The 24,324-nt window shown below is 46.4% G+C and overlaps 1 protein-coding gene across 1 annotated transcript in view; it reads left to right on the plus strand.

The window, feature by feature from the left end:
- The first annotated feature begins 277 nt into the window (after nucleotides 1-277).
- FLT1 (fms related receptor tyrosine kinase 1) overlaps nucleotides 278-24,324 on the plus strand; it is a 176,964-nt gene continuing 152,917 nt past the window's right edge. The window contains exon 1 of the mRNA XM_058277019.1: nucleotides 278-588. Within this exon, the coding sequence (XP_058133002.1) occupies nucleotides 525-588 (64 nt within the window). The 5' untranslated portion in view covers nucleotides 278-524. The remainder of the gene's footprint in view (nucleotides 589-24,324) is intronic.

Below are 24,324 nucleotides of genomic sequence, written 5' to 3' on the forward strand. Positions count from 1 at the left end.
GAGGCGGGCGGGGGCGGGAGGCGGGCGGGGGCGGGAGGCGGGCGCGCGGCCCCCGAACCTGCTGGGGCCGCGTTCCCGGGCCCCGCGCGCGCGCCCCCGGCCCTCTCGCCCCTCCCCGCAGCCGTCCGGCCGCGGGTCGGGGGAGGAAGTGCAGGGCAGGTGGGACGGCGGATGAGGGGTGGGGGACCCCGTGACGTCACTGGAAGGAGGTGCCCGGGCTAGGAAGTGGGCTGGAGAGAGGTTATAAGCCGCCCCCGCGCTCGGCGCCTCCTGAGGTCCGCGGGAGCTCGGGTGCTGCGCGGGAGGGCTCTCCTCGGGCTTCTCCGCAGCGGCGGCGCGGCTCGGAGCGGGCTCCCGGGTGCGGGCGCAGCGGCCAGGAATACCGGTGCAGGGTGCTGGTCTCCCCGGCCGCTGCGACGCAGAGGGGCGCCCCGGGCGCAGGCGGGCGGCGCGGGCGCGGGCGGCTGGGTCCTTGGCTCACGGGGAGCGCGGGCACCGGGCGAGCAGGCCGCGTCAGGCTCAGCATGGGCTGCCGCCGGGACACCGGGCTCCTGCTGTGCGTGCTGCTCGGCGGGCTGCTGCTAACAGGTGAGCCGCGGGCGCACGCCGGCACCGTCGGGGCGGGGTGGGCAGCGGGGAGCCCGACCCGGTGGGTGGGGGCCGGGCGGAGCGGGGTCCCCACACAGGGCGGCCGAGAGGCGAGGCTGGTCCCGGGCTGGGGACCACTTGGCGGGGTCCGGCGCCCTTCTCCTCCGCGCGGAGGCTGGGTGTGGCGAGCCCGCGCCTGGGGAGCGGCTGTCGGGGACCGCGGCATCCTCCCGACCGCCCCGCGCGGCCGCCTGATTCGCTGATCGCGCCGCCCGCTCCCGGGTCGGCTGTCCCCGCCGAGGCTCCCGGCGCCGGGGCGCTGCGCACCCGAACCTGCCGGACTCCCAGCTGCTCCCAGGCCCCCTGGGGCAGGTCGGCGGGGACCGCGGGCCCCCGGAGCGGGGAGGGGCGGCTCCTGGCATGCCCACGAAGTGGCGGGGGCTAGGCGGAAGCCGGGCGTTGGCACACAGGGCGAGAGCCATGATCTCGGGCTACGACCTCGGGCCCGAGGGCAGGAAGGAGCGGGGCCGATCGGAGGGGGTCGGGTGCCTGCAGGAACCAGACGGATCCCGGGAGCGGGTAAGTGCTGTTACCGTCGCTCGGTTTCGGGTCCCCTTGCCGGGCTGCGCGAGGAACGTCGGCCGAGCGCCCTGCCTCCCCACGGCGGCCGGAGTGCCCTGCGTGGGGTGGGGCCTCGGCACCCAGCAGGCAGTGAGTGGTCCAGCCCAGGTCGCCGACGTGAGCGACCCGGACGGGGCGAGGGCAGCCGAGGACCCAAGAACCGCTGAGTGTGGGAATTGCGAGCCTAGCCTTTAAATTCCCATGCAAGAAAGGACGGATATTTGGACCAAAAGACGCGGTGGGGTCCGCTGCGAGCGCCTCCTAGGTCTGCCCTTGCCAGGCGTTGGGGAAACCTGGCGGGGGTCGGACTGGAGCAGGGGCCGGAGCAGTTCGCGCGGAGCTGGCCCGTCCCCGTCCGGGGAGCAAAGCCCGGGAGCCAGGAGGGGCCGCGCGCCCTGGTCCGGTCCCCTGGGCGCGGTGAATCAGACTTCGAAGCGCTTTTCTTTGAAGCCCCGCGAGCAAAAAGCAAAACTGTGAAATAAAAGACAGTCACATAAGTTATTGCGACGTTTCCCGGGAAGGAGTCAGTAGGGTTGAGATATTTAAAAATTAAAAATCTTGTTAAAGGAAGTAACTGTTCAGTAGTCTTTCTCAGCGGGCAGACTGTCATTTTTTAAGTAACAATAGTTCCAATTAGGTGGGTGAAACTATTAAACCTCGAGGCAGGGGGAAGTCAAGTCCGAGAACTGACGAGTGGTTGGGAAAATTGCCAAGTATATTAAGTGAAATATTGTATTTTCCTTTTCACAAGTACCATTTTGAGCGTTTTGAAACGCTGCTTAGGTGGACAGGTATTGCGTAGAGAACTTGCTGAAGGACCTTATCATGTGAAGAAATCTAAGCAAATTACTGCGAATCCAGAAATGGGGTGAAATTCTGTCTTTTTATGGACACATGCATCTTTATTTCTGTTTCCAAAATGTGGTTGACTACTCGTTCTATTCTGACCAGAAGCAGATAAGATCCTAGGCAGCTTTATAAATGCTTGGGTGGGACCCTCTTGTGATTTCTCTAAGATTTTATTTTTGGGACAGAAATCTTGGAATTCTTCTGAGTTTAAAAAAAAAAAAGGTTTATAGATGTGTTATAGGAAGAAAGAGGGGCAGACATTGCCAAGGTGTGAACCCCTTTACCTGAAGGTTTTCCAGAATGTTCCACGGGGGGTGGGGGGGTGGGGGGGGAATGGGGGGTGGGGGGGGAGTGGGGGGTGGGGGGGTGGGGGGGCTGTAATTGCAAAGCACGCCTTTGTAAACCGCAGGTTTCTCCTATTGGTTAGCAAACGTGTCACGCGGGAAAACCTGTTTTCTAAAGCACCTTAGGGCTTTCAAGCTGAAGCGAGAGACTGCATCTCTGGGCAGTGGTGTTGGGTGAATTTATTAGGAATTGGCTTGTACCTATTGCTAAGTCCTTCCAGTGCTGTAGCCTTTGAGTATTTTTCAGCCATTTATCAATTACTTATCAATTATTTATCAGTTATTAGTAACATGTGAGTGCCCATGTGGACTTTTGCATTGAGATGTAAAATAACCAGAGGTTATGAAAGTAATGCATTTCACCCTAAAGAGTGTATTTTTCTTCTTCCACATATCTTGGAAAATAAAGAGATGCTGGTAATTAGGATCCTTGCAAGTCCTCTATAAAAGATGATCAGTTCTCCATTTCTCCAGCTCACAGTCTCATTTTTCCTACTTCTAGGTACCATGCCATTGATAAAAGCCACTGATTCCTTTTTATCTGCCCCCATTTTTCTTGAGCTCTTGGGCAGCTGACATTTATAATTTGCTATAACTTACTTGGAAATGCTTACATTGTGAATTTTGTGCAGGAAGTCCAATTTATCATGTTATACCAAAATGCACATGAGAACAGTACCCATTTCCAATTCGAATGTAAGTAAACTTCTCATTAGAAACCTAGTCTTGCATGACAATTTTTGTGATTTACTCCAAGGTTTATGAAGCCACACTTTTTTGGGGGTGTTTGCAAATTGCACATTTGAAATGATAATTATTTAGCACCTTCAGCAGACCACACAGTTTTCTAACTGATGGAACATGTTGTAGATATCTTGCAGGTAGCCACCTAACTGTACTCAATAGTTATTAAAATAAGGAATTGCTGACTTAGTACTTTATTGGTTTTTTTTTTTCTTTTCCTGATGAAAATTTTCCCGTAGGCTATCCAGTTTCTTTTCTGATGAGCACCCTGTAGATTTTTGGCTTTCATATGTAGAATACAGAAGGTAGAATACATGGTAGATTTATAAGGCCTGTTTCCCAACTCTGGTATTCAATGAATTAATCCGAGAAATAGAACACATTGTCTGCCTCTAGCTTTTTTCTGGCTTCCTTTACTGTATTTGCATACAGAATGGATGATAAGCCACTTTATGCAAGAGCCGGCTAGAAAGATGATCCTGGTTTCCCCTGCCATCACTAATCACTTGCATTTTCTTTTGCACTAGGAGAATGTACCCGACTAACCAATTAACTTAGTCTTTAGTGGTCTATGTTTTGCTAAGAGTTAAGCTGTTGGGGATTCACTAGTAGAATGTGTTACCCTGTGAAGGTTACACGTAACTTCATATATCTCGTTGTTCCTTTAATTCTTCTGAGGATACCAGTCATTTAAAACCTCTATGCATTTCTTTTTTTTTTTTAACACTTACTTCCTTGATCCAAAACTAACATTATCTTAAAAGAGTTCCAGGGGGAAGTGGACTTGGCCCAGTGGTTAGGGTGACCGTCTACCACATGGGAGGTCCACGGTTCAAACCCCGGGCCTCCTTGACCCGTGTGGAGCTGGCCCATGCCCAGTGCTGATGTGCGCAAGGAGTGTCCTGCCATGCAGGGGTGTCCCCGCGTGGGGGAGCCCCATGCGCAAGGAGTGCACTCCGTAAGGAGAGCCACCCAGCGCAAAAGAAAGTGCAGCCTGCCCAGAAATGGAGCCACCCACACGGAGAGCTGACACAACAAGATGATGCAACAAAAAGAAACACAGATTCCCGTGCCGCTGACAACAACAGAAACGGGCAAAGAAAAACACGCAGCAAATGGACACAGAGAGCAGACACCTGGGGGGGGGGGAGGAGAGAGAAATAAATATATCTTAAAAAAAAAAAAAAGAGTTCCAGGTTTCAAGGGGGATGTAAACCCTCTTATTTAAAACTGAACTTATTTTATGTGACTTCTTAGAAACCAAAGCCCAAAATCACTTTGTTCTATCTCAAATCATCAAGACATTTCTAAATCTCCGAATGTATATAAGAAAGCAGTTGAAAACATATTGCAAAAAAGGGTTTTGTATTGGCCCAAAAAATGTAATATCTTTGTGGAAGATTAGGAAACCACCCAGCAAAGTTCCTCCTGAGGTTGACCTTGGCTTGGACAAGTCAGCGTTTGAGTAGATCGATTTTTAATGGCAGGGCAAGAACAAATAGCAGAATAAGTATATTCTATAATGCTTTAAATTGAGATGTGGTTGAGGGGGACATGAGAAAGGAATGAAAGTGAGGGAAGCTGGTCTTGGTACTTGGGCTTTTAAATGTAAACTCGCTGGTGGGAGACGGTTAATATCATGTTCGTGGTTCGGTTGCCCGGATAATGATATGTTAGATATCAAATAAATTTTATTTTTCAGTGTGGAGAGGAGAGGAAGGTCATTTGAAATGACACCAGGCTTTTTTTCTTTAAGTAAAAATATGTAACTACGGGTGGTTAAAAGCGTAAGAACAACTGTTGTATGTGGTTTAAGCAATTTAATAGAACAATCCGTTCTGCCCCCTTGGTCTTAGTGTATTCGAGAAGCCACTAAAGGATGACAAGCTCTCCTGCCAGTTGCTTTCCAGGATCTTTGTTGACTCCTCACACACTTGAGTGGCTTGGAAATTGCATGCTGCTGATTAAATGACTGGATTTTATATCACATCAGGTCGAGGGAGCAAGAGGAAATGGGAGGAGTGGGGTAATTGAGGGAGGGCTGGAGAGGAAAGCCTCTGGCTTAGCCTGTGGGGCTGCAGGGGGCTTTCATTAAGGAAATGGTTCCATTGAGTCTGCCGTAGATAGGGGACTAGACTTCCTGCATTGCTGCCGGGCGGATGTGGGGAGACCAGAATTTCTGGGGATTTCCCATCAGTCTTGGTGAACTGATGACTGATCCTCCCCTTGATCCTGAGTCTTGGGAGACGGGATCTTATCTTTTGATACCTACGCTTTGAGAGCCATGTGGAACCTTGTAATCCAGCCTCCTCTCAGAGTTGAGAAAACTGGCCCAGAGAAGCTTCATGATTTTTTCCAACATCGACAACTGTCTAATGGCAAACTCACGAATGGGACGTGATGTTTGTACTATGGATAACGTTTCTTCTTAATTTTTCAATTTCCTCTACCCCAAAGAATGGATATGCCCAAATATTTGTTAAATGGCATTATTACAGTGCTGAAATTTCTTTTGAAACTCCAGCATCTTTTAAAAAAATTATTGACGGGTTTAAGGGCAGCTTTAGGTTTATAAAAAAATGGAGTAGAAAGTAAGGAGACTTCCCATATATTTCCTACCCTGCAGTTTCCCCTGCTATTAACATCTGGAATTATTGTGCTATGTTGGTTACCAATTTGTTGATGAAGTGGTATTGACACAGTATTAGTAACTAAAGTCCACAGTTTCCATCAGGGCCCAGTCTTTGGGTTGTACACTTCTGGGGGTCTTGACAAGTGTCACGTATGCAGCATCACAATAGTTTGTAGAATAATTGTCACTGCCCTAAATATCATCCCCCCCACCCTCCGCCCCAGTCCCGGGCAATACCTGAGCTTTTTATTCTCTCTATATTTCTGGTATCTTTTTCATGTATAAAATTTTCTTCTTTTTGCTTAGTGCCCACAAGGGGCTTTGATTAAGAATATCAAAATTACACCTGTTTTGTAACATACGGAGGGATTTGGTCAGAAGCTTCTTTTGAACTGCTGTGGTTTAAAGGGCTGTGCCAGCGGTGCCGGTTGCGGCTGTCACCACTTTCCTCCACACACCCTGTGTTCCAGCAACACTGACTGTACCCTGGTTGAATCACTCACCGTCCGGAGACGGGCCTGCTGCTCCCACTCTGTGTCCACGCTCTTGTCCCGTTGACTGCTTCTGCAGCTCCTCTGCCTTCGAGATCCAGCTCAGAAGTCACCGTCTCCATGAGCGCTTCCTTGCAGCCCCCAAGGCCCCTGTGGCCTCCTCCCCTGGTAACATCAGTGTTTCATGTCTGTGGCCTCCCGGAGAGGCGGGTCTCAGTTGTCCACGCACCTGGCCTGCCGCCTGGCACGGGAGCTCTTGGGACGTGTTGAAGCGAATGGCTGAGTGGACAGGCATATAGGCAGTGTTGTTTCAAAGAAGACATTTCTCAGGGTCCAACGGGAATTTATTCCAGTATTGTGTGGGCTCCTGCCTGTCCAGTGGTCTCCATGTATAGTGGATCCCTAAGAAAGGGACTCTGCTCAGGAGAGAATGTTTGTCCTCTGCAGGCAGTGGTGAGATGTAGGAAGCCAGCTCCCCTCTCTTTGTTTAAAAATTTCCTTATCTTTTCTCTTTTTTTATTTTAATTTTTAAATTTTAGAATTTAATGGTGGGGAAATATTAATATATTACTGTTCTTTACAGTCCATCATTTGCTTTAGGTTTGTTTTTGCCCATATGGCTCCTTCTTCTTAGGATCTTATAATATTAACATGCATTTGTTTTCGTTCAAATTTGTATTATTGACCGCAGTCATGCACAGCAGGGTTCACTACGCTTTGAAATAGGAAAAGTCCCATGTTCATCCTCTGACTTTCCTTTTAGTGATACACAGCACCCTAAACTTTCCCCTGCAAGCACATCACACCCACATATCGGCACTGCTCATTACAAAGCACTGTAATGTGCTACCATCACCTCTCCCCAATTCCAGCATTTACATCAACCTTACCACAGATTCTCCACAAATTAGCCATCAGCTCCCCCTTCTCTCCCCTCATTCTATCTTCTGGTAACCTCGAGTCTAGCCATTATTTGTCCTTTTGTGTCTGGCTGGCTTCTCTTAGCTTAATGCCTTCCAGGTTCATCCGTGTTGTCATACTCCTCACAACTTCGTTTCTTCTTACCACTGAGTAAAATTCCATCATACATGGATGATGTGATGGAAATCGGCCCAGCCCCTCTGCTCTCTGAGCGTAGAAAGGAAGCCATCCCACCCACCGCCCTCCTGTTCTGTTGCTGGGGCCTCTGAGCCACCCTGGCCCTGCTTCTGTCTGGGTAGAAGTTCTGTCCAAAGTGATTGGGCTGTCCCCTGCCACGGCTTACCCCATTTGAGAGACAGCAGTGCTCTCAGTTTTTACAGTTTGACTCACTCTCTGAAACCTGGGTCCTGGGGTGCTGGGCTGGGCTGCAGCCCTCACCTTCCACAGGAGCCCTTGTATGGGGCCAGGCTGCGCTGCCTGCCCGGCTTCCCCTCGACCAGCATCATTCCCTGGTACCTCCTTAAAAAAAAAAAAAATCTGAATCCCATGGCTGGGGCTGGGGCTCAGGTTGTTCCCTTCCACACTGTCCCCTATTCCAATCACATATTCCCACGACACATTCTGAAACCTGCTCAGGGTGTGGGCGGTGGCGCAGCAGCCACAGGATCTGGGAACAGAATTAATCAAACCGCAATTCCCCGGCCAATTGCTGTGCCGGTTGACACTGCAGAAGCCCTGATCTGGCCTCAGCTCTGGTGTCAGCATCTCATGCCACTCGGCTATCGCCCTGGTGACGACCTTTAACCCGAGCGGCCCGGCCACACCCTGCTCTGGGCAGGAGCCTCTTCTGGCGTGGTCCTGATGCCCCTCTCTTCCATGGGGATACCGGCCTCCTCCTCTAGGTCTTTCCCACCATCCTCGACTCCGTCTGGGCCTGTAATCAAAGCCGAGCCATCGAGGTTGTGGGCTGGAGAAGCAGGTCGTGGTTAACCGAATCTTGGGTGGCAGGATGGGTCAGGAAACATGAGCTGGGCGAAAATTAGCCAAAAGGGCATTGAAGATAGACGTTTGAACCATAAATAAAAGTTGAACAAGGCATTTGCTTCCAAAACAGAATTACTCCGTGATGAAAACCAGCTGGGATGAGCGGGGCCCTCCCGGGTCCCCGGCGGCCAGGGGTGCTGGCTGGCCGCGAGGCAGGCCACCGTCCCGCGCCCCTCACTGGCTCCGGTCCAGCGGCTCACGTGCTTCCTCGTCTGCTTAGTGCAGATTTTGGCAAGCACTTTTGTCTTTACGTGGATTATCACAGCGCCTGCACCCGCTGTTGCTCTCCTTCTATTTAAGGGACAGGGTATAAAGGGATTTCCTTTCAAGCGCAGACACACCCGTGAGGTCTGTACGGTGGTTAAGGCTCTTTGTTCAGAGGTCTCCAGTAAACCCGGTACAAATGAACAGCCTTGACTTTTGTTACTTACGAGTATAAAACCACTTAAATTCAAGGCCACCTCTAGCAAAACCCCAATTAGTAGTTAGCCTTGCCAGCTGATCTCCGTGAACCCTCTGCTTCTGTCTAGGGCCCTGCTTGCCAGCTTTGGCTGCGCAGTAGAATCGCCTGGGGAGCTTGAAAAACTCCTCCTGGCCAGGCTGTTCACCAGGCCCATGGGCCCAGAATCTCTTCCTGGCACCAATAATCTTTAAAAGTTCCCCAGGCGATTCCAACATGCAGCCGGGGTTAAGAATCAGCTTTTGGCACTCAACAGAATTTCCGGGGCGGTGGGGGGCGGCCTCTTGAACTGGGTGCCCGGGCCCCGCCCCCGGGCGGCTGGCTGGGCTGGGGCAGGGTCAGGATTTGCCGCCCTAACAAGTTACCCTGCGGTGCTGCTTCCCGGAATGTCTTTGAGAACCCCTGCCCTGGGCTAGTTTGAGAGGCTTGGGCACACCTGGAAAGGTGGAAGCACCTGTATGCACTGGAATTCCCGCCCGCAAGCGTGCATGGTGGCAGAGCACAGAGTGCGGCAGAAGGATCTGTAGATAAAGGGCTTGGGGCGTGCTGCCCTGCTGGGAGCTAAACCGCGAGTGCGTCTGTTTGCGGGTGGGGGACGTATTCGTTTAGAGCCAGATTGCTGGTCTAGACCATCTGGGCTGAGGGTACTCCTTCCCTGCCCGCCCCCCTCGGGTGCACAGTCTTTCCTCTACCTGTGAATCAACAGGGTGATAGCGTCCTTTGGAAAGGTGCCGTGTTATTGGCCTGGTCTGGGGGGCCAGCCCAGCTTCCCTGTGTCTGTCCTGCAAATGCTGCCTGCAGTCTCCTGGTGCTTTGCCTCTGTCACTGAGCCTCCGGAGCTGTGTTTCCTCTGTTGGAATCAGCATGCCCCCGTTGGGTGGCTGAACCCTACCCCCTGGGGCAGTCTGGCTCTGCCGGCTTCATTGCCGTGCTGGAGCCCCGTACCCCGTCCTGGCCCCTCCTCGTGCAGAGCGTGGGTGCCGGGACCCTCCTGGTGTAATATCAAGGATCCAAGCTGCTTCCCCACGGACAGCATCTCAGGAGGTACCTAGGGGACATTTGACTCCTGATGTGTTGTGGGAGCTCCGTTGTGGTATTTCATTTTCAGACAGCAAAGGCATATTCTTGAGCCTCCACCAAAGCAGTATTTCTGCAGGGCCACATCCTGATAGCCTTTTATATCTGTCATTTATTGCCACATAACAAGCTACCCCAAAACGTAGTGGCTTAAATCAATGCCTTGTTTTTCCGCATAATCCCATGGGTTGGAAATTGGTCTGGGGCTCAGTGGGGTGCTTTTCTTTTGGTGTCACCTGGGTCTCACCAGCTCTAGTCATCTGGCAGTTTTTCCCCTTAAACTTTTTATTTTGAGGTAACTTCAAACTTACAGTACAGTAACAAAAATAATACAGAGCCTACGCACAAACCTCCAAATGCCCCTCCCCCCAGATGCCCAGGTCCACCAGTGTTAATGTTTTACCACATTTGCTGTGTCAGTCTATCTGTTCTCTATCTTCATCCATCCATCTATCCATCTGTCAATCTAGCAATGAACTTTCTAAACCTTTAAGAGTAGGTTGTATTCATAATGTTCCTTGAACACATGATACTTCCATGTACAGCTCCTCAGAACAAGAATATTCACTTAATACACCTACATTAAGTGCACTTACCAAGTTCAAGAACTGTCACATTGATATAAAACTCAGTCTATAGTCCAGCTTTTCCTTATGTCCCAGTAATGTCCTCTGGGGCCTCCTCTCCTTCATTGTCTGGCCTTTTGACTGGGGCCTTGGCTACTGGCCAGGCCCCTCCCCACATGCTCTTTCAGCATCCGGTGGGCTAGCCTGGGCTTCCTTTCATGGAGGCAGGGGCGTACCAGGGGCAGCTTGGATGTTGCAAGGCATTTTGAGGCCAAGGCTTTGGAACTCTTCTAGCATCACTTCTATTGGGCCAAACAAGGCATAACCCAGGTTTAGGGGATGGGGAAATAGACTCCACTCTTGATGGGAGGAGCTATACAATACCGTGGCCATGGTTTTCAGTCTACCACACCACTATGTAACGCTTTGCATTTTCTTTTCATTCTAGACATTAGGCTGAAATTTGGCCAAGAAAATAATAGTAAACAATGCCTTGGCCCTTTTAAGCAGTACCTCTGAGTGAGATATCAGGCCAGCGGAAGAGCCTCCTATTCATAAATTGTTTGCTTAGGGCCCACTGGTCACGACTGACCTGCTGTGCCGGGTCAGGGCAGCTGGCCTCTACTGACCCCAGCAAGGGAGGCCTGTGGGATCCCAGATGCTGGGTGCAGGTAGTGTAGCACAGCAACTTCTCGGGGCTTATGTTGGGCACCCTGGATTCAGCACCTCCTTCTAAAGGATCTGGTGAGACCGTTGGGGGGCAGATGCTTTGGGAGAGGGAACAAAGACACAACTATTCCTTACTCAACATTGGGCACTTTGATTTATCTCCATTATTTTCCTCCATCTCTATGTATAGTGAGGAGATGAAGGCAGCGCCTGGCAGGCTGCAGCCCTCCCTCCCCTTCCCACTGCCGATAGCCTAAAGAAAGGGTACAGAAGGAGGAAGAGCACAGAGGCCAGTGTGCTTCTTTAAGTCCCTTATTTCAAAACCACTCCATCCTTGGAGCTTTGCCACCTCCAAGGAATATGAGAAGATACTGCTACTCCAGCTTCAAGTGGCCCTGGGAGATTCCACTGCTGCATGCGGCAGACCCTGGGAAAGTCGCCATTAAAAGAATTTCAGTTGTGGGCTTTCTAATCATAGGTTTGCAAAGACCTTCCAGAAAATTAATGTCAGAAGAGGGTCACAAAAAGCCATTGGAAACACGATTTCACCTGGCTTCAAAATAGTTTAGATCACATAGGGGATGGTAGCCTGCCAGGGCTTAGATTCTGTTACAGCCTCATCAGGTAGGACCCGGTACTGCCCTCTGCAAGAGTGAATCCAAGAGTCAAATTTCCACTCCTCTGGGCACCTTTTAGATCCCAGCAACCTCAAAGAACTGGAAGCTGTTCCTTAGCGAAGCTGGCGTGCCAGAGGGAAGGACCCTGGGGTGTGTTTGACCCTGATGGCGGGAGGGCACTACGACGCATCCCAAGGGAAGGAGAGGAGATGCACTGAGCATGCCCTCAGCCCAGGCTGCTTTATGCCCGGAAGCTCAAGTACTCCTTTGTCCCCCACAAAAGGCGTGTTCAGGTCCCAACCCCAGGTCCTGTGGGCATGACCCCGTGTGTAGTAGGGCCTTTCAAGATGTTGTTAGTTAAGGTCCTCACACTGAAGGAGGGTGGACCTTGATGCAGTCTGGCTGAGGTGCTTATAAGCAGAGGAAAGTGGACACAGAGAGGAGCCCTGGGGAGCAGCCAGTGGGACCTGGAGGAGGAGAGAAGACACCGCCATGTGCATCGCCATGCGAGGGGAAAGCCGGGGACCCAGGGCGAAGGCAGCCAGCCCTGAGCACCACAGGCTCCGGGGAGATGCCTCAGTCTTGGACGTCTCCTACTCTCCAGTAAATTCCCACTGTGTAGTCCAGCCCATCGTGTGGTATTTGTTCTAGCAGTCGGGAAACTGAGGTACCAGCCCATGTGTGTACTTTTGACTTTGTTTTATGGATTGAAACACTGAGACTCAGGGAAATCTGGTGATTTTCTGGGGATCAACACTTATGGCATTGCCAAGCCCAGATTCCAATCTTGAAATTGGCCCTTTCCACCAACATTTGTCAAAAATATCTTGAATGACAGAATCTAGTGATTAAGGAAAGGCAAAGGGTTTCGTTTTCAGGGTTTATGAATAAAAGGCAATTGTCGTGCTTTACTTCTTCCTTGATTTAGTTCTTGGGGAGGGGCATCTTCAGTACCAGAATATGGTCATGGTTATCAGAATCTGAGAAAAACCGTATCTGCCATCTATTGAAGAGGCTTATTGTTCACACCAAGGAAGCAGCTGGGAAGGGTGGACAAATGGGTACATGGATACTTGGATCGGAATAGTGATAGAAAGGCTGGCTGATTTATGATTGTTTTCTGTGAACCAGCATTGGAGAAATAAAAAAAATACATGTAAACTGATGGAAAGGCAGGGCTGTCCTAGAGGGGATCACAAACAAACAATTTTAAAAGGCAATGTAAACTTGCTTAGGCATTCTGTCCGTGATTAATGATCCTGTTTTCTTTTTGGAAAACACTGTTTAGCTTTTTTTTCACACTGTCTCCTGCTGGTTCAGATTGTTGTCGTTGCTGTTCTTTGGAAATTTTTATAGCTTCGAAATGTGCTCTGCTGGGAGTTCTGCTAGAACTGGAGAGGAAAAAAGCGCATGGAAATTGAGTACTTGTATTGCCCCAGTCTGGACTTTGTATATCCATAACTTCTTAAGGATTAGGGAATGTTTGACATTGTTTGCTTATGTACAAAATAAAAGTGGTTTTGCCGCTCAAGCCCCACTCCATCCCCTGATCTCAAATTCGGTAAATGAAAACTAACTCATGCTAAGTCATAGTCACACAAAGTCACCAGTTACTTAGAAGGCAAATGGAAAGTCTGGAAGCTAACACAAAGTGAATTGTCAGGCATTTATATTTCGATGTAGCTTGTCTGGACTGACATTAAACTTAGTGACCCTCGGTCCAGATATATCTCTTTTTAGGAGTTTTTGAATAAAATGTAAAACTAAAAGGGGTTGTTTTATTCTTATTATTTATTCATTTATTTTTAAGGAATGTGCTTTCCAGTCCAAACAGAATGGCACATGATTGCCTTGCTGGAGTAATTCACGAACCATTTTGGTAGAACGTTAAATACAAACTTGGGAGGGGAGAGTTCTTTTAAGAAATATTATTTCTTGCAGTGTTTTGGAATATTGTGTGTTCAGCCACAATTTCATGAGTAAAAACATGAGTCATATTGAATTAAGTTCCCTTGATGCCAGTCACCATGTTAGGCATAGAAGACTGTCTTATTTTAGAAAATTTTAATACTTTCTTTTACAAGGTGCTCAAACAATGATCATCAATTACTCCATTGTATTTTATTTCAAGATATAAATGTGGCTGTTTTTCTTATTCTGTGTGTTTGCCATTGAATAAATGTCTTATGAATTTAGCTGTGAAGTTTACTGAGGTGAGTCACTTACAGGTTTTGTATTTGTTGCTCCCTCTGTTAAAAGCGTGTCCTTAGAAACAAAGTATGCAGTTTGGAGGCAATTCTGTTTGCTTACTTAAAGAATCCTCTACTTTTTTTGTATATTTACCTAATCTACTTCCAAAAGACTTTCAAGGGGAAGGGCTGTTTCTGACACATCTTTGCCCCATGGGTCCAAAACAGTACCTGGCACATAGTAGGCGCTCAATAAATGCTGGTTGAACCGACTGAAGCTGTCCCCCAGGCCATTCCTCTGGGTCCGAGGCCCTTGGAGGACTCATGGTTCCTCTTTGGTTCAGTGTGACCTGAGAGCCTGCAGGGGTGTGCAGGTGGAAGTGGGGGCAGACGGCAGGGGCGTGGCCAGGAGCCAGCCACAGTCCTCCCAGCACCCGTGTGGTCTCTTCTTTCCATCTGGGCCATCCTTTGGGCCCAGTGACCACTTTCGTGTCCTTGACAGAGCTGGCCACGTTCTCCTGAATTGAATCTAGACTCAGGGTTCAGAATGAGGATTGAAACTGTCGGCCACTGGAGAAATGGTTCCCTAGAGATGCCGTCCCTGAGATGAGCCCCCTTGCAGGGCTACTCATAGCTGAGCAGGGTTTAGCATAGAGGAGAAACGGCTGCTGGGGACGTTAATTTCTAGGTAGTCCACCCAGCCTGAAGGTACCATGTGGTGGTGTGGTTGCCACCGGTGGCTTTGGTACATCGGAGAACATCATTTTCTAGAAAGCTGTTTCCTCATGGCTCTGGACAATTCATGGTGTGGGCAAATATATCATATCTGGTAGATCTCTTTTATCGCCCTCACTGCTGAATCTCCAGCCAATCCTCTTCCACAATGCTCTATTTCAGAAAGTACCCGACCTGGGCATATTTTCTAGAGACTCGTGACTTTTTTCCCAGTGGCGGGTAAAGCCGGGCAGACCCCAGACTCAGAAAAAATATGTGACAACTAGAGCATTGGAAGAAGACAATAGGGCCTTCTCCTCATACTAAAGAGGTCAAGGAAAGCAGAGTTGCAAGAAGCAAGAGAATTTAAGGGCAGTTGTCAAAAGAAAATTGAAAAAAAAAAAAAGATGAAACTTCAGAATCTGGAAGTTTTTAGAGAGAGAGGGAAAGATAGCCTTGTGATTCCTTCAGCAGACACCCCCCCCCCCCAGTCTTGCCTTCTACCGCATTCTTCTGAGAGAATGCCACTCACCCCCGAGGTGAGGTTAGGCTCCCCCAGTTTGGGTTCCTACCACATCTAGTGCTTCTCTATGTAACACACAAATATAATGTCATTTAGTATAAAAAAGTAATTCTATATGAGTAAAATTACATATCTATTTGCCTGTTTCTGTGCTAAGTGACAAACACTTCAAAGAAATCTTGTTTGCCTTATTTATTATTATATCCTTCTCTTAAGATACATTCAAGAGTATTAAGTGAAAGAGTAGATGCTAAGGTTAATGATTGAAGAAGTCAACAAGAGGAGTAGAGAGGGGAGGGGGCCCTGCAGGGGTTGTAGTAAAAAGCAAGACCAGCGTTGGCTGGTGGTGGTAAGGACTAGAGCAGAAGAGATGAAGGGACAGGTGTCCAACCCTGCCTCGTCCTGGGCAGTGGTGCTCTAACCTCCACGAAGGCAGCTGTGATGGGGGGCACTCGCCACTTCTCCACAGCATCCTTCCTTTGGATTTTATGTAACTCCGACCTATTGGTTTTTGTTTTGTCTTCCAGCATGAGCTGATTCATTTGTTATTTTAACGACTGTAAGGCTGGTAACCAACTGGTAACAGAATTTTTTTTCCCCCTCTCCATCAGAGATGTGATATCTTGGATACTATCAAAAAAGCTGATTTCTAGAAACTAAGTTCTAGATAGTCATGAGAGTAAAATGTCTTGAGAAAGCAAGCCAAGGCTTCCAAAGATACTTGTAAGGAAAACACGTTCTGAAGTGAGTGGAAAAGAGTCAGTAAATTATTTCTTATGAAAATGGAGATACTTCTGGTGGAAGCATACCACTTTTAATAGGTTATATTCCCTTCCAGAACCTTGACTCTCAGCAAAACTTGTATCACATTAATTTCATGTGAGATAAAATCAAAGTGCTGCTGTAAAATCTTCGGAAAGCACAGCTATTGTAAATATTTACTGTGTAAATTGAGCCTTCAGAAAACTTGAAAATTAAAGGAATCCAGAATAAGCAAGGACAGTTCAGCCAATGCTCCATTGTCTCAGCATGTTTAGTCTCTAAAACATGTGTCATGGAAATCCACTGTATTTCAAATTGTTTAATTTAGAAGGAAACTCCTTTTGACAGTAGAAAACACAATGGCCAAGAATAGTGTTTAACAGGCCTTAAACTGAATGAAGACATAGCTTTCAAAAACGCAATTTCCCTGTGATGGATAACTATTGCACACGCTCAGCCATTTAAATCTCCAGAGGTCAGAGGGTTTGTGTACATTATTGGTTGCAAAGACAGAGAGCTTCTCAAGTTCCCTCTTAGTGAATGAATTTAGAGCATCTCCTTTATAGACCGTCCAGAGCAATCCAGAGAAATGTTTTCTGCATAGTTTGGACTTTCTAAACTCTATCAAAGAAACTTCAAACTTAACCTGAGAAAGTTATCACACTCAATCTTCCCATCTCATTTTTACATGCGAAGCAAACGGTATTCTGTCCTTATGAGTGATCAACGTTAAAGTTGAAAGAGTTGAAGCATATTTGAAGAGAACAGATGCAACTTTGTGTCAATTCTCTTGACATAAAGCTCTTAACAGGTGTTGTGTTAAGGTGCTTGCCTGCTGCCTGTCTACCCCCTGCCTGCCAGCCTTTCTTTGCCACTTTACTATGCACAAGTTTTAAGCTATTATTTTGCATTCAGAAGTAAAACTTGAACATGATTGATTCTATGGTTTCTTAGTAGCGGTTTCTTCATCACAATTCTGTTATATACTCTGTTATGTATTCTTTTTTCCAGAAAGAACTGTATGTGGTTCTGAAGATTATCTTTGTCACGTGATAGGTTTCAGCCGTGACTGAACTAAAATTAAAAAGTCCCAGTCCCCACTCCTGGACTTTAACCATTGCATGGCAAGCTTCTTGGTTTCTTTAATTGATAAAGTATTTCCCAAGTCTTCGTCTCTGTGATGCTTTCCTTCCTCATGGGATCCACATGGATATAAACAGTGTGCCCATAAAATCTGGACCCCTGCTGCCATTGTCTCCACAGATGACTGGAACTGGGCATTGACCAGCAGGAACCACAAAATATTTGGGGAAAATATTTGGTTGTAAACCAGACCGCAATCCTAATGCCATGCAGAGTAGAGAGAAACTTTGATTTTAAATTGTTCTAATAGGCCACGCTCATTTTGTTCAATGCTTCCAGACTAAGATGCTGGGAGTATCTTTGGCAGCACTAATGTTTGGAATCCTAAGGCCAGTCAAGCTTTTTGTTACTCCTCATACTGAGGCTCTTTCAGCCATAGACATTCTGTCGCTGACGTGACACTGGATCGTTTTAGAACACTGGTTATCTAGAGGAGGAACCAACTGATATAAGATGAACAGCTCCCTAAGAATTCAGTTACTTCCATTAAGCCAAGTGTTATGTATTTCATCTTCTACATCCTATGTGTGTACTTTTGGAAGTCGCACCTCTATTGCGAAGTCAGTTACTGTCTCCTTTTTAGATGTTCGTGTCCTGAAAATGCATATATTCTTTTTTAAAATTATTTTATTTTATTTATTTCTCTCCCTTTTCCCCCCATTGTCTGCTCTCTGTGTCCATTCACTGTGTGTTCTTCTGTGTCCACTTGCATTCTTGTCATGAGGCACTGGGAAACTGTGTTGCTTTTTTGTTGTGTCATCTTGCTGTGTCAGCTCTCTGTGTGTGCAGCACCACTCCTGGGCGGGCTGTGTTTTTCTCATGCAGAACGGCTCTCCTTGTGGGGTGCACTCCTTGATTGTGGGGCACCCCTACATGGGGGACACCCTTGCATGGCACAGCATTCCTTGCGCTGCACGTGGGCCAGCTCCACACAGGTCAGGAGTCCCTGGGTATCGAACCCTGGACCCTCCATGTGGAAGGTGGATGCTCTATCAGTTGAGCACAATCACTTCCCATGCATATATTCAGACCTGAAATCACTTGTGGGTCAATTTGAACAAGAGCATAACACAATTGGTGATTCTTCTCTGTCCTAAATGACAAAGGTGTCATGAAGCACTTTTACCCCGAATTAATTATGCAACCCACAGTAATAGGGTAAAATTGCGTAGAACTTAACTCTTTTTCCCTTTCCTGGCACTGCTATTGATATTCTAGCATCAGAGTTCCTGCCATCAAGGCTACTTAATCCTGACTCATTTATAGTGGGATTAGTCTAGTCCAGTTAGTTGTTTCATGCCTAAGATGGTGTTTCACAGTCTTGGCAAATTCAGGTGCAAGTACAATTCCTGGTACATAGAAAGTGCTCACATTTTTTTTCTTTTTGAAGACCAATTTCCATTTGCCCCCTGGAAGAGTAACTTTGGATGAGAACATAAGGCAGAGGGGAATTGGATTTCAAATGTAGCAAGACCACGAGGCGTGCCCGAGCCCTGCCTGCCGAAAAAACCTTCCTGCCTGCGTTTTTATGGTGCGGAGATGATCTGTCCTGACGTCTCCCCTTGCGTCGCCAGAGGAAGGCCTACCCAAATTCTCCTCCCTTGCGAGCTAGGTCTTGTGCCCTGCCAGCCCCATCTCGACCCTTGCCCCAGGCAGCTCGGATCACTTCCATGACATTGTACGGGAAATCGAAATGACAGGTTGTTGGACAGCTTGATGGAGGTGGTTTCTGAACTCACTCAATAAAAGAACAGCCATGTGGGCGTAGAGCATTTTGGGGGCAAGCCTCGCTCCTTGGTCGGCAGGAGACTTCTCACGGACCAGCCTTAATTAAGTCGAATGTCTCGTGAAAAGAAGCCGTGCGTGAGGGTAGGTCACTGGAAGGGTAGCTCCTGATGGCAGCACGGTGACAGGCTGATGATAAATGAGTGTGCCCTGGTCAACCGTGACCCCTCGAGAAGCCAGCGTTAAGTCAGAAGCCTGGGCCTCCGTCGTAAACACGGGCGGTAGGAACGTCCGTCTCCCGAGAGCTTTTGCCTCCTGCTGAACGTTGGAAACCACACCAAGGTTTTTTTTCCTTCTTAAATAACTTCTGTAAAGTTTAAGGGAAAATGTGTAAAGTTAATGACCCGTGGGTGGATGGAATGGTGACGGTCCCAGTTCTAATCGCTTCAGACGTCGGCCAGTTTGTGGCTAACAACGTATTCGTTTTGCCAGGCACCGCGAAAGCCGTTTATGGGTTTTGCAGGCTGATAATTAAAATATGAAGTATGAAACCGCTTTTTTAAAAAAAAACAGAGCAGAATAATTCGAACGAACAGATCCGTGGCTGTGTGCCAGCGGATAACTGCTGGCATTCAATGTTTAAATTAATTCTTGACTTAATTTTGGATGTCTGGATTCAAAAGCGAATGCCCTATAAATGATTCCTTTGCATTTTCTAGTAAAGCGTTAATTATGATCAGAGACTTCAGTTTGAGTCATGTGACATGGGAATAAAGAATAGTAAAAACTCTAAAGTAAGAAACCAGTGAATCACTTTTTTTGTGGCTCCTGCATGGTAGAATAGCAAGTTTAACATTGCATAAAGATGTAAAGGAAAATGGGCCCCCTGGGATTAGAAACGTTCTACAAACCAGATATGCTGGTGCTGGACAGCAGCCGCCTAAACGGGCCGTCCATTGGCAGATTCTGAAGACCAATGACGCAATTACCCTAATCTAGAATATTCTATATTTGTAAGTTGCCCATCTATCAAAGCCATATACAATCTTACTGCATGAAGGATTCAGCAGCTGCGAGTCAGAGCTTCATGCTATTGCCGTGTACAGTTGCTCTCTAAATGCCAGCCTACCAAGAGCCCAGAGCTGAAGCCCAGAGAACACTGCCATGGAGACGCGTGCCCCAAACTCTCCTCTCCCTCACGCCCACCTCCCCACCACAACGACAAGGAAGGTGAAGTGTTCTCAGAGAGGAAAGAGCTTGTCTCTACGGAGTGTCTGTGTCTGCACATTTATACACACACCTTCTCATTTCTTTAAGTTCTTCCTTGATTTAAAGCCAGTTGTTTTGGAAGAAGAATTATTTTTAAGATTAATTATCAGGGCTAATTGTGGGACTCAGGTTATGCTGTGGGCACACAAATTCCTGTGGCTTCAACGTCTACGCCCAAGTCTGTTGGCGGTTGGGAGATGAACCCCCTGACCTTTCTCCATCGTCCTAGAATGGAAAGAAAAATGCACATTACAGTCCCTTCGTCAGAGGGGGCCCTGTGGTCCCTATCAGCTTAGCTGCTTTAGTCTTCACTTAATGCGATAATGCTTGTCATTGGATTTGTTTACAACTTGCATTTAATAGTATTTGATAAATAATTTAATAGAGGCATGGATTGAGGTTTAGAACAAGATTGAACTTTTCATTAAGCACCAAAGCCTGTAGGAATGAACATTTCAAACAAAAATTTTGGTAATTTCTAGAAATTTTGGCTCATCTGTAATGCATTCTTAACCTTTCTTCCACCCTTGTCACCAACCAAAAAAGATTCTGTAAGATTCAGCCTGAGTTAAGCTTTTAATAAGCTACAGCTTGGATCTTTCTTTATTATGAATTATGTTTAATTAACCTCACACAACCTTTATGAAGGGTTCAGGATCTTAAATTCACATTTTAGAAACATGATCCTTGGGGATTTATATTTAGATAAAGGTAATTTATCATGTAGGATTATGTACTATTGAAAACACAGTATGCAAAATCAAAGACAGATGAATCTCATTTGAGAGAAATCCAATGTACAAAACTGCATTGGAAACAAATGTTAGAAATCAATAATTTTTAATAGAAAATACCAGATTTTTTCAGAAGTAACATTAATTTGTTAAAATTCCAATTTAAGTAGTTAAAATTCGAAATAGGCAGAAGTGATTTAAAGTTAACACTTAAGTAAACTTAAAAGTTTGTAATTTAGGGGGCTAGCAAGTCAATTGCAGTATGTTAATAAAACTTCTAATACATAAAGAGTGATATTACTGTACATTGAAGAAAGAATTATTTCTCTAAAATCAGCCTTCTAAAACTTAACCAGGAAAAACAGGGAGTGTACAACCTAGCACTGGTGTGGTCAGATGTGGCCACAAGTTTCAGAAGAGGTCTGTGGTCTAGGCCTTGGTTTTAGTTTCCTAGGCCGCTTCAAGCAAATGTCATGAAATGGGTGAGGTTTGAACAATGGGAACTTATTAGCGTATAGTGTTGAGGCTGTGAAAATGTCCAAGTCAAAGCATCATCAAGGCTACGCATTCTTCTCAAAGACCAGCTGCTGGCCATCCTTGACTCCTCTGTCACATGGCAAGGGCAGGGGTCCCAACCATCAGACGGTTGGACTTTCCACAGATCCTGTCTGGATAACAGCATTTCCAATCCTGACTTTCCTGGAAATGGCTGATGGGATTGATATTCAGTTAAACCCTCACACAGAGCACTATTCTCTGGGAAATCACTTTCTGGCAGCTCAGAATTTTCCAAACCATCAATTTCTGATTTCTTTGTGCCCAGAAGTTCAGATCTCTGCTAATCTCTTTCCTCTGGCATTTTACTATCAGCTACAAGGAGAACCAGGCTGCACTTCCCACACTTAGCTTGGAAATCTCAGCTAAGCCTCCAAGCTCATAGCTTTCAAATTCTGCCCTCCAATAGACCACAGTTTCACCAGGTTCTCTGCCACTTTAAAACAAGGGTCACCTTTCCTCCAGTTTCCAGTAATACAGTCATCATTTTCTTCTGAGGCCTCATCAGAAATTCCATTAGCATCTGTAATTCTACCAGCCATCTCTTCAAAGCAATCTAGGCCTTTTTTATCATTCACCTCACAATTCTTCCAACTTCTAAGAATTACCCAGTTCCAAAATTTTTGTTAGTTTTGGTTTCCATGTTTTTTTGGTTTTGCAGTAGCAGCACCCCACTCTCCTGGTGCCAAAACATGTTTTAGTGTTCTAGGCTGCTTAAAGAAAATACTATGAAATAGGGCAGGTTTAGACAATGAGAATGTATTAGCTTACAGTTTTTAAGTCATGAAAATGTCCAAGTCAAGACATCATCAAGGTGATGCTTTCTTCCCAGAGACTGACTGCCAGCCATCCTTGGTTCCTTTGCCATGGAGCGGGTTATATGGCAGCGTCTGTTTGTCTCTCCCTTCTCTTCTGGGTTTCGTTGAGTTCAGCTTTTACTTTTTTTTTTTTTTTTAATATTTCAAATTCAAAAAAATAAAGTAGAATGATTTCAGCTTCTTCTGTGGCTTTCTCCCACCTACCCCCACCCCCTTCTCTCTCTCTATTCATTCAATTTATAAAGGACTCTGGTACTAGGATTAAGACCCATCTTGACTGAACTGGGCCACACCTTAGCGGAAGTAGCCTCATCCAAAAGTCCTGCTTACAATGGGTTCACACCCACAGGAATGGATTAACTTTAATATGTTTTTCTAGGGTACATACAGCTCCAAACCACCACAGCCTTCACCTTAAATTTATGATTACTTTGGTCATATACTTTCTGAATAACAGCTTTATTGAGATTAATTCACATACCATAAGATTCACCCATTTAAAGTATCAGTAGTTTCGTGGTTTTTAGTATATTCCCTGAGTTGGACAGCCAAAACCACTACCCAATTTTTGAACATTTTCATCACCCCATCAAGAAACTCCATATTCATCATCGTTACTTCCCATTTTCCTCTTTCCTGGGCAGTCATCAACTTTCTATCTCTCTGGATTTGCCTAGTCTAGCCATTTCATAAAAATGGAATCAACACATAAGTGTCCTTTTGTGATGGCTTCTTTCACTTGTATATTATTTTCAAGGTTTGTACATTTTGTAGCATGTATCAGTACTTAAGTCCTTTTTATTGCTGAACAGAATTCCACTGTGCAGATACACTACGTTTTGCTTATCCATTCATCAGCTGATGGACTTGTCTGCTTTTGGGTCATTATGAATAATGCTATGAACATTTTTGTGTGGACAGATAATTTCATTTCTTTTGGGCACATAGCTAGGAATGCAATGGCTGGGTCATATAGTGACTGTTTCACTGTTTGAGGAACTGCCAACCTTTTCTGAAGTGACTGTACCATTTCACAGTCCTAACAGCAAAGTACGAGGGCTCCAATTTCTCCACACCCTTGATAACACTTGTTATTGTGTCTCTTTAGTTTTAGCTATCATACAGGTGTGAAGTGGTGTCTCATTTACATTTCCCTAATGACTAATGATGGCCAGCATCTTTTCATGCACTTGTTGGCCATTTGTATATCATCTTTGAAGAAGTGGGTATTGAGATTCTTTGACCATTTTTTAACTGAGTTGGTTTTTTTCCTAGTCATAAGTATCTTCAAAATGTCCTTTCTAACTTATACATTTCAGAATCAGATTTTTGTAGGCTGAAAGGGGTTTAAAAATCTAAGTTCAACCCCCTCCTTTGACTGATGAGGAATCTGGGATTCAAAATGGCTTGCCTGTGGCCACAGCGTAAGTAGTAGCAGAACTGGGGAGATTAATTACTCTAAGTCAAAAATGGGAAAATATAGGCATTTCATGATTTATGTTTGAATGAGGCCCCTTTCTTACGGAGAAAACCCCCTGGATTTCAGTAGAGTAAGGGCTTAGGGAGGGCATCTGTTAGAGGAGTTAAGAACTGGCCTTAACTTTGCATTCAATTAGCCAGAACCCTGTTTTTACTTAGATCAATAAAATTAGCAACATCTTCTAAAGATGCTTTACATCAGATTTTCCCTTTCTCAAAAGCCATTGGCAAGGCTTTCTGGTTCATAACGACCTCTAGTGGGAGTTTGCTCTTTTAGTGTTCGTCCCTAAACCGTCACTAAACCAGGAGGAAAGAATCCCGATCATTTGGGCTGTGGATTTGGCGGCAAAGTGAACATATACTTTACTTGAAAATTTGCTCACTTTTCCCATGGACGTCAAAGCATTCCATTTTGCCTAATGAAATTTAAGGTGTGGACTGGGAGGGGCTTTCTGCCTGAAGTTTGACGCATGGGGAGAGAAAGGGGTAGTGGCAAAGAGTGCTACAGCTCCTCTTCCTACCCACCAGATAATAAGAATAGGAAAAGAACAGAGAAAATATGATCCAGACAAGGACAATACAGCGTTCCATGTTCAAATAAGTCCCATCGTTCACGTTGGCTTTTTAATGCTATTAGCCCAGAAACATTTGCTTGACCTTAATAGTTTTTTCCTCACAAAGAAGCATGTTTTTAAAACTAAATTTCCATTATCTGAGTTGGGAATTTTCCTGCTAAAAGGAGATCTCTGTGCCCCTCATGATTGTGTTATAGTTGATGTTGATGAAAAAA

This window comes from Dasypus novemcinctus, chromosome 15, assembly GCF_030445035.2.
Source record: "Dasypus novemcinctus isolate mDasNov1 chromosome 15, mDasNov1.1.hap2, whole genome shotgun sequence".
NCBI lineage: Eukaryota > Metazoa > Chordata > Mammalia > Cingulata > Dasypodidae > Dasypus > Dasypus novemcinctus.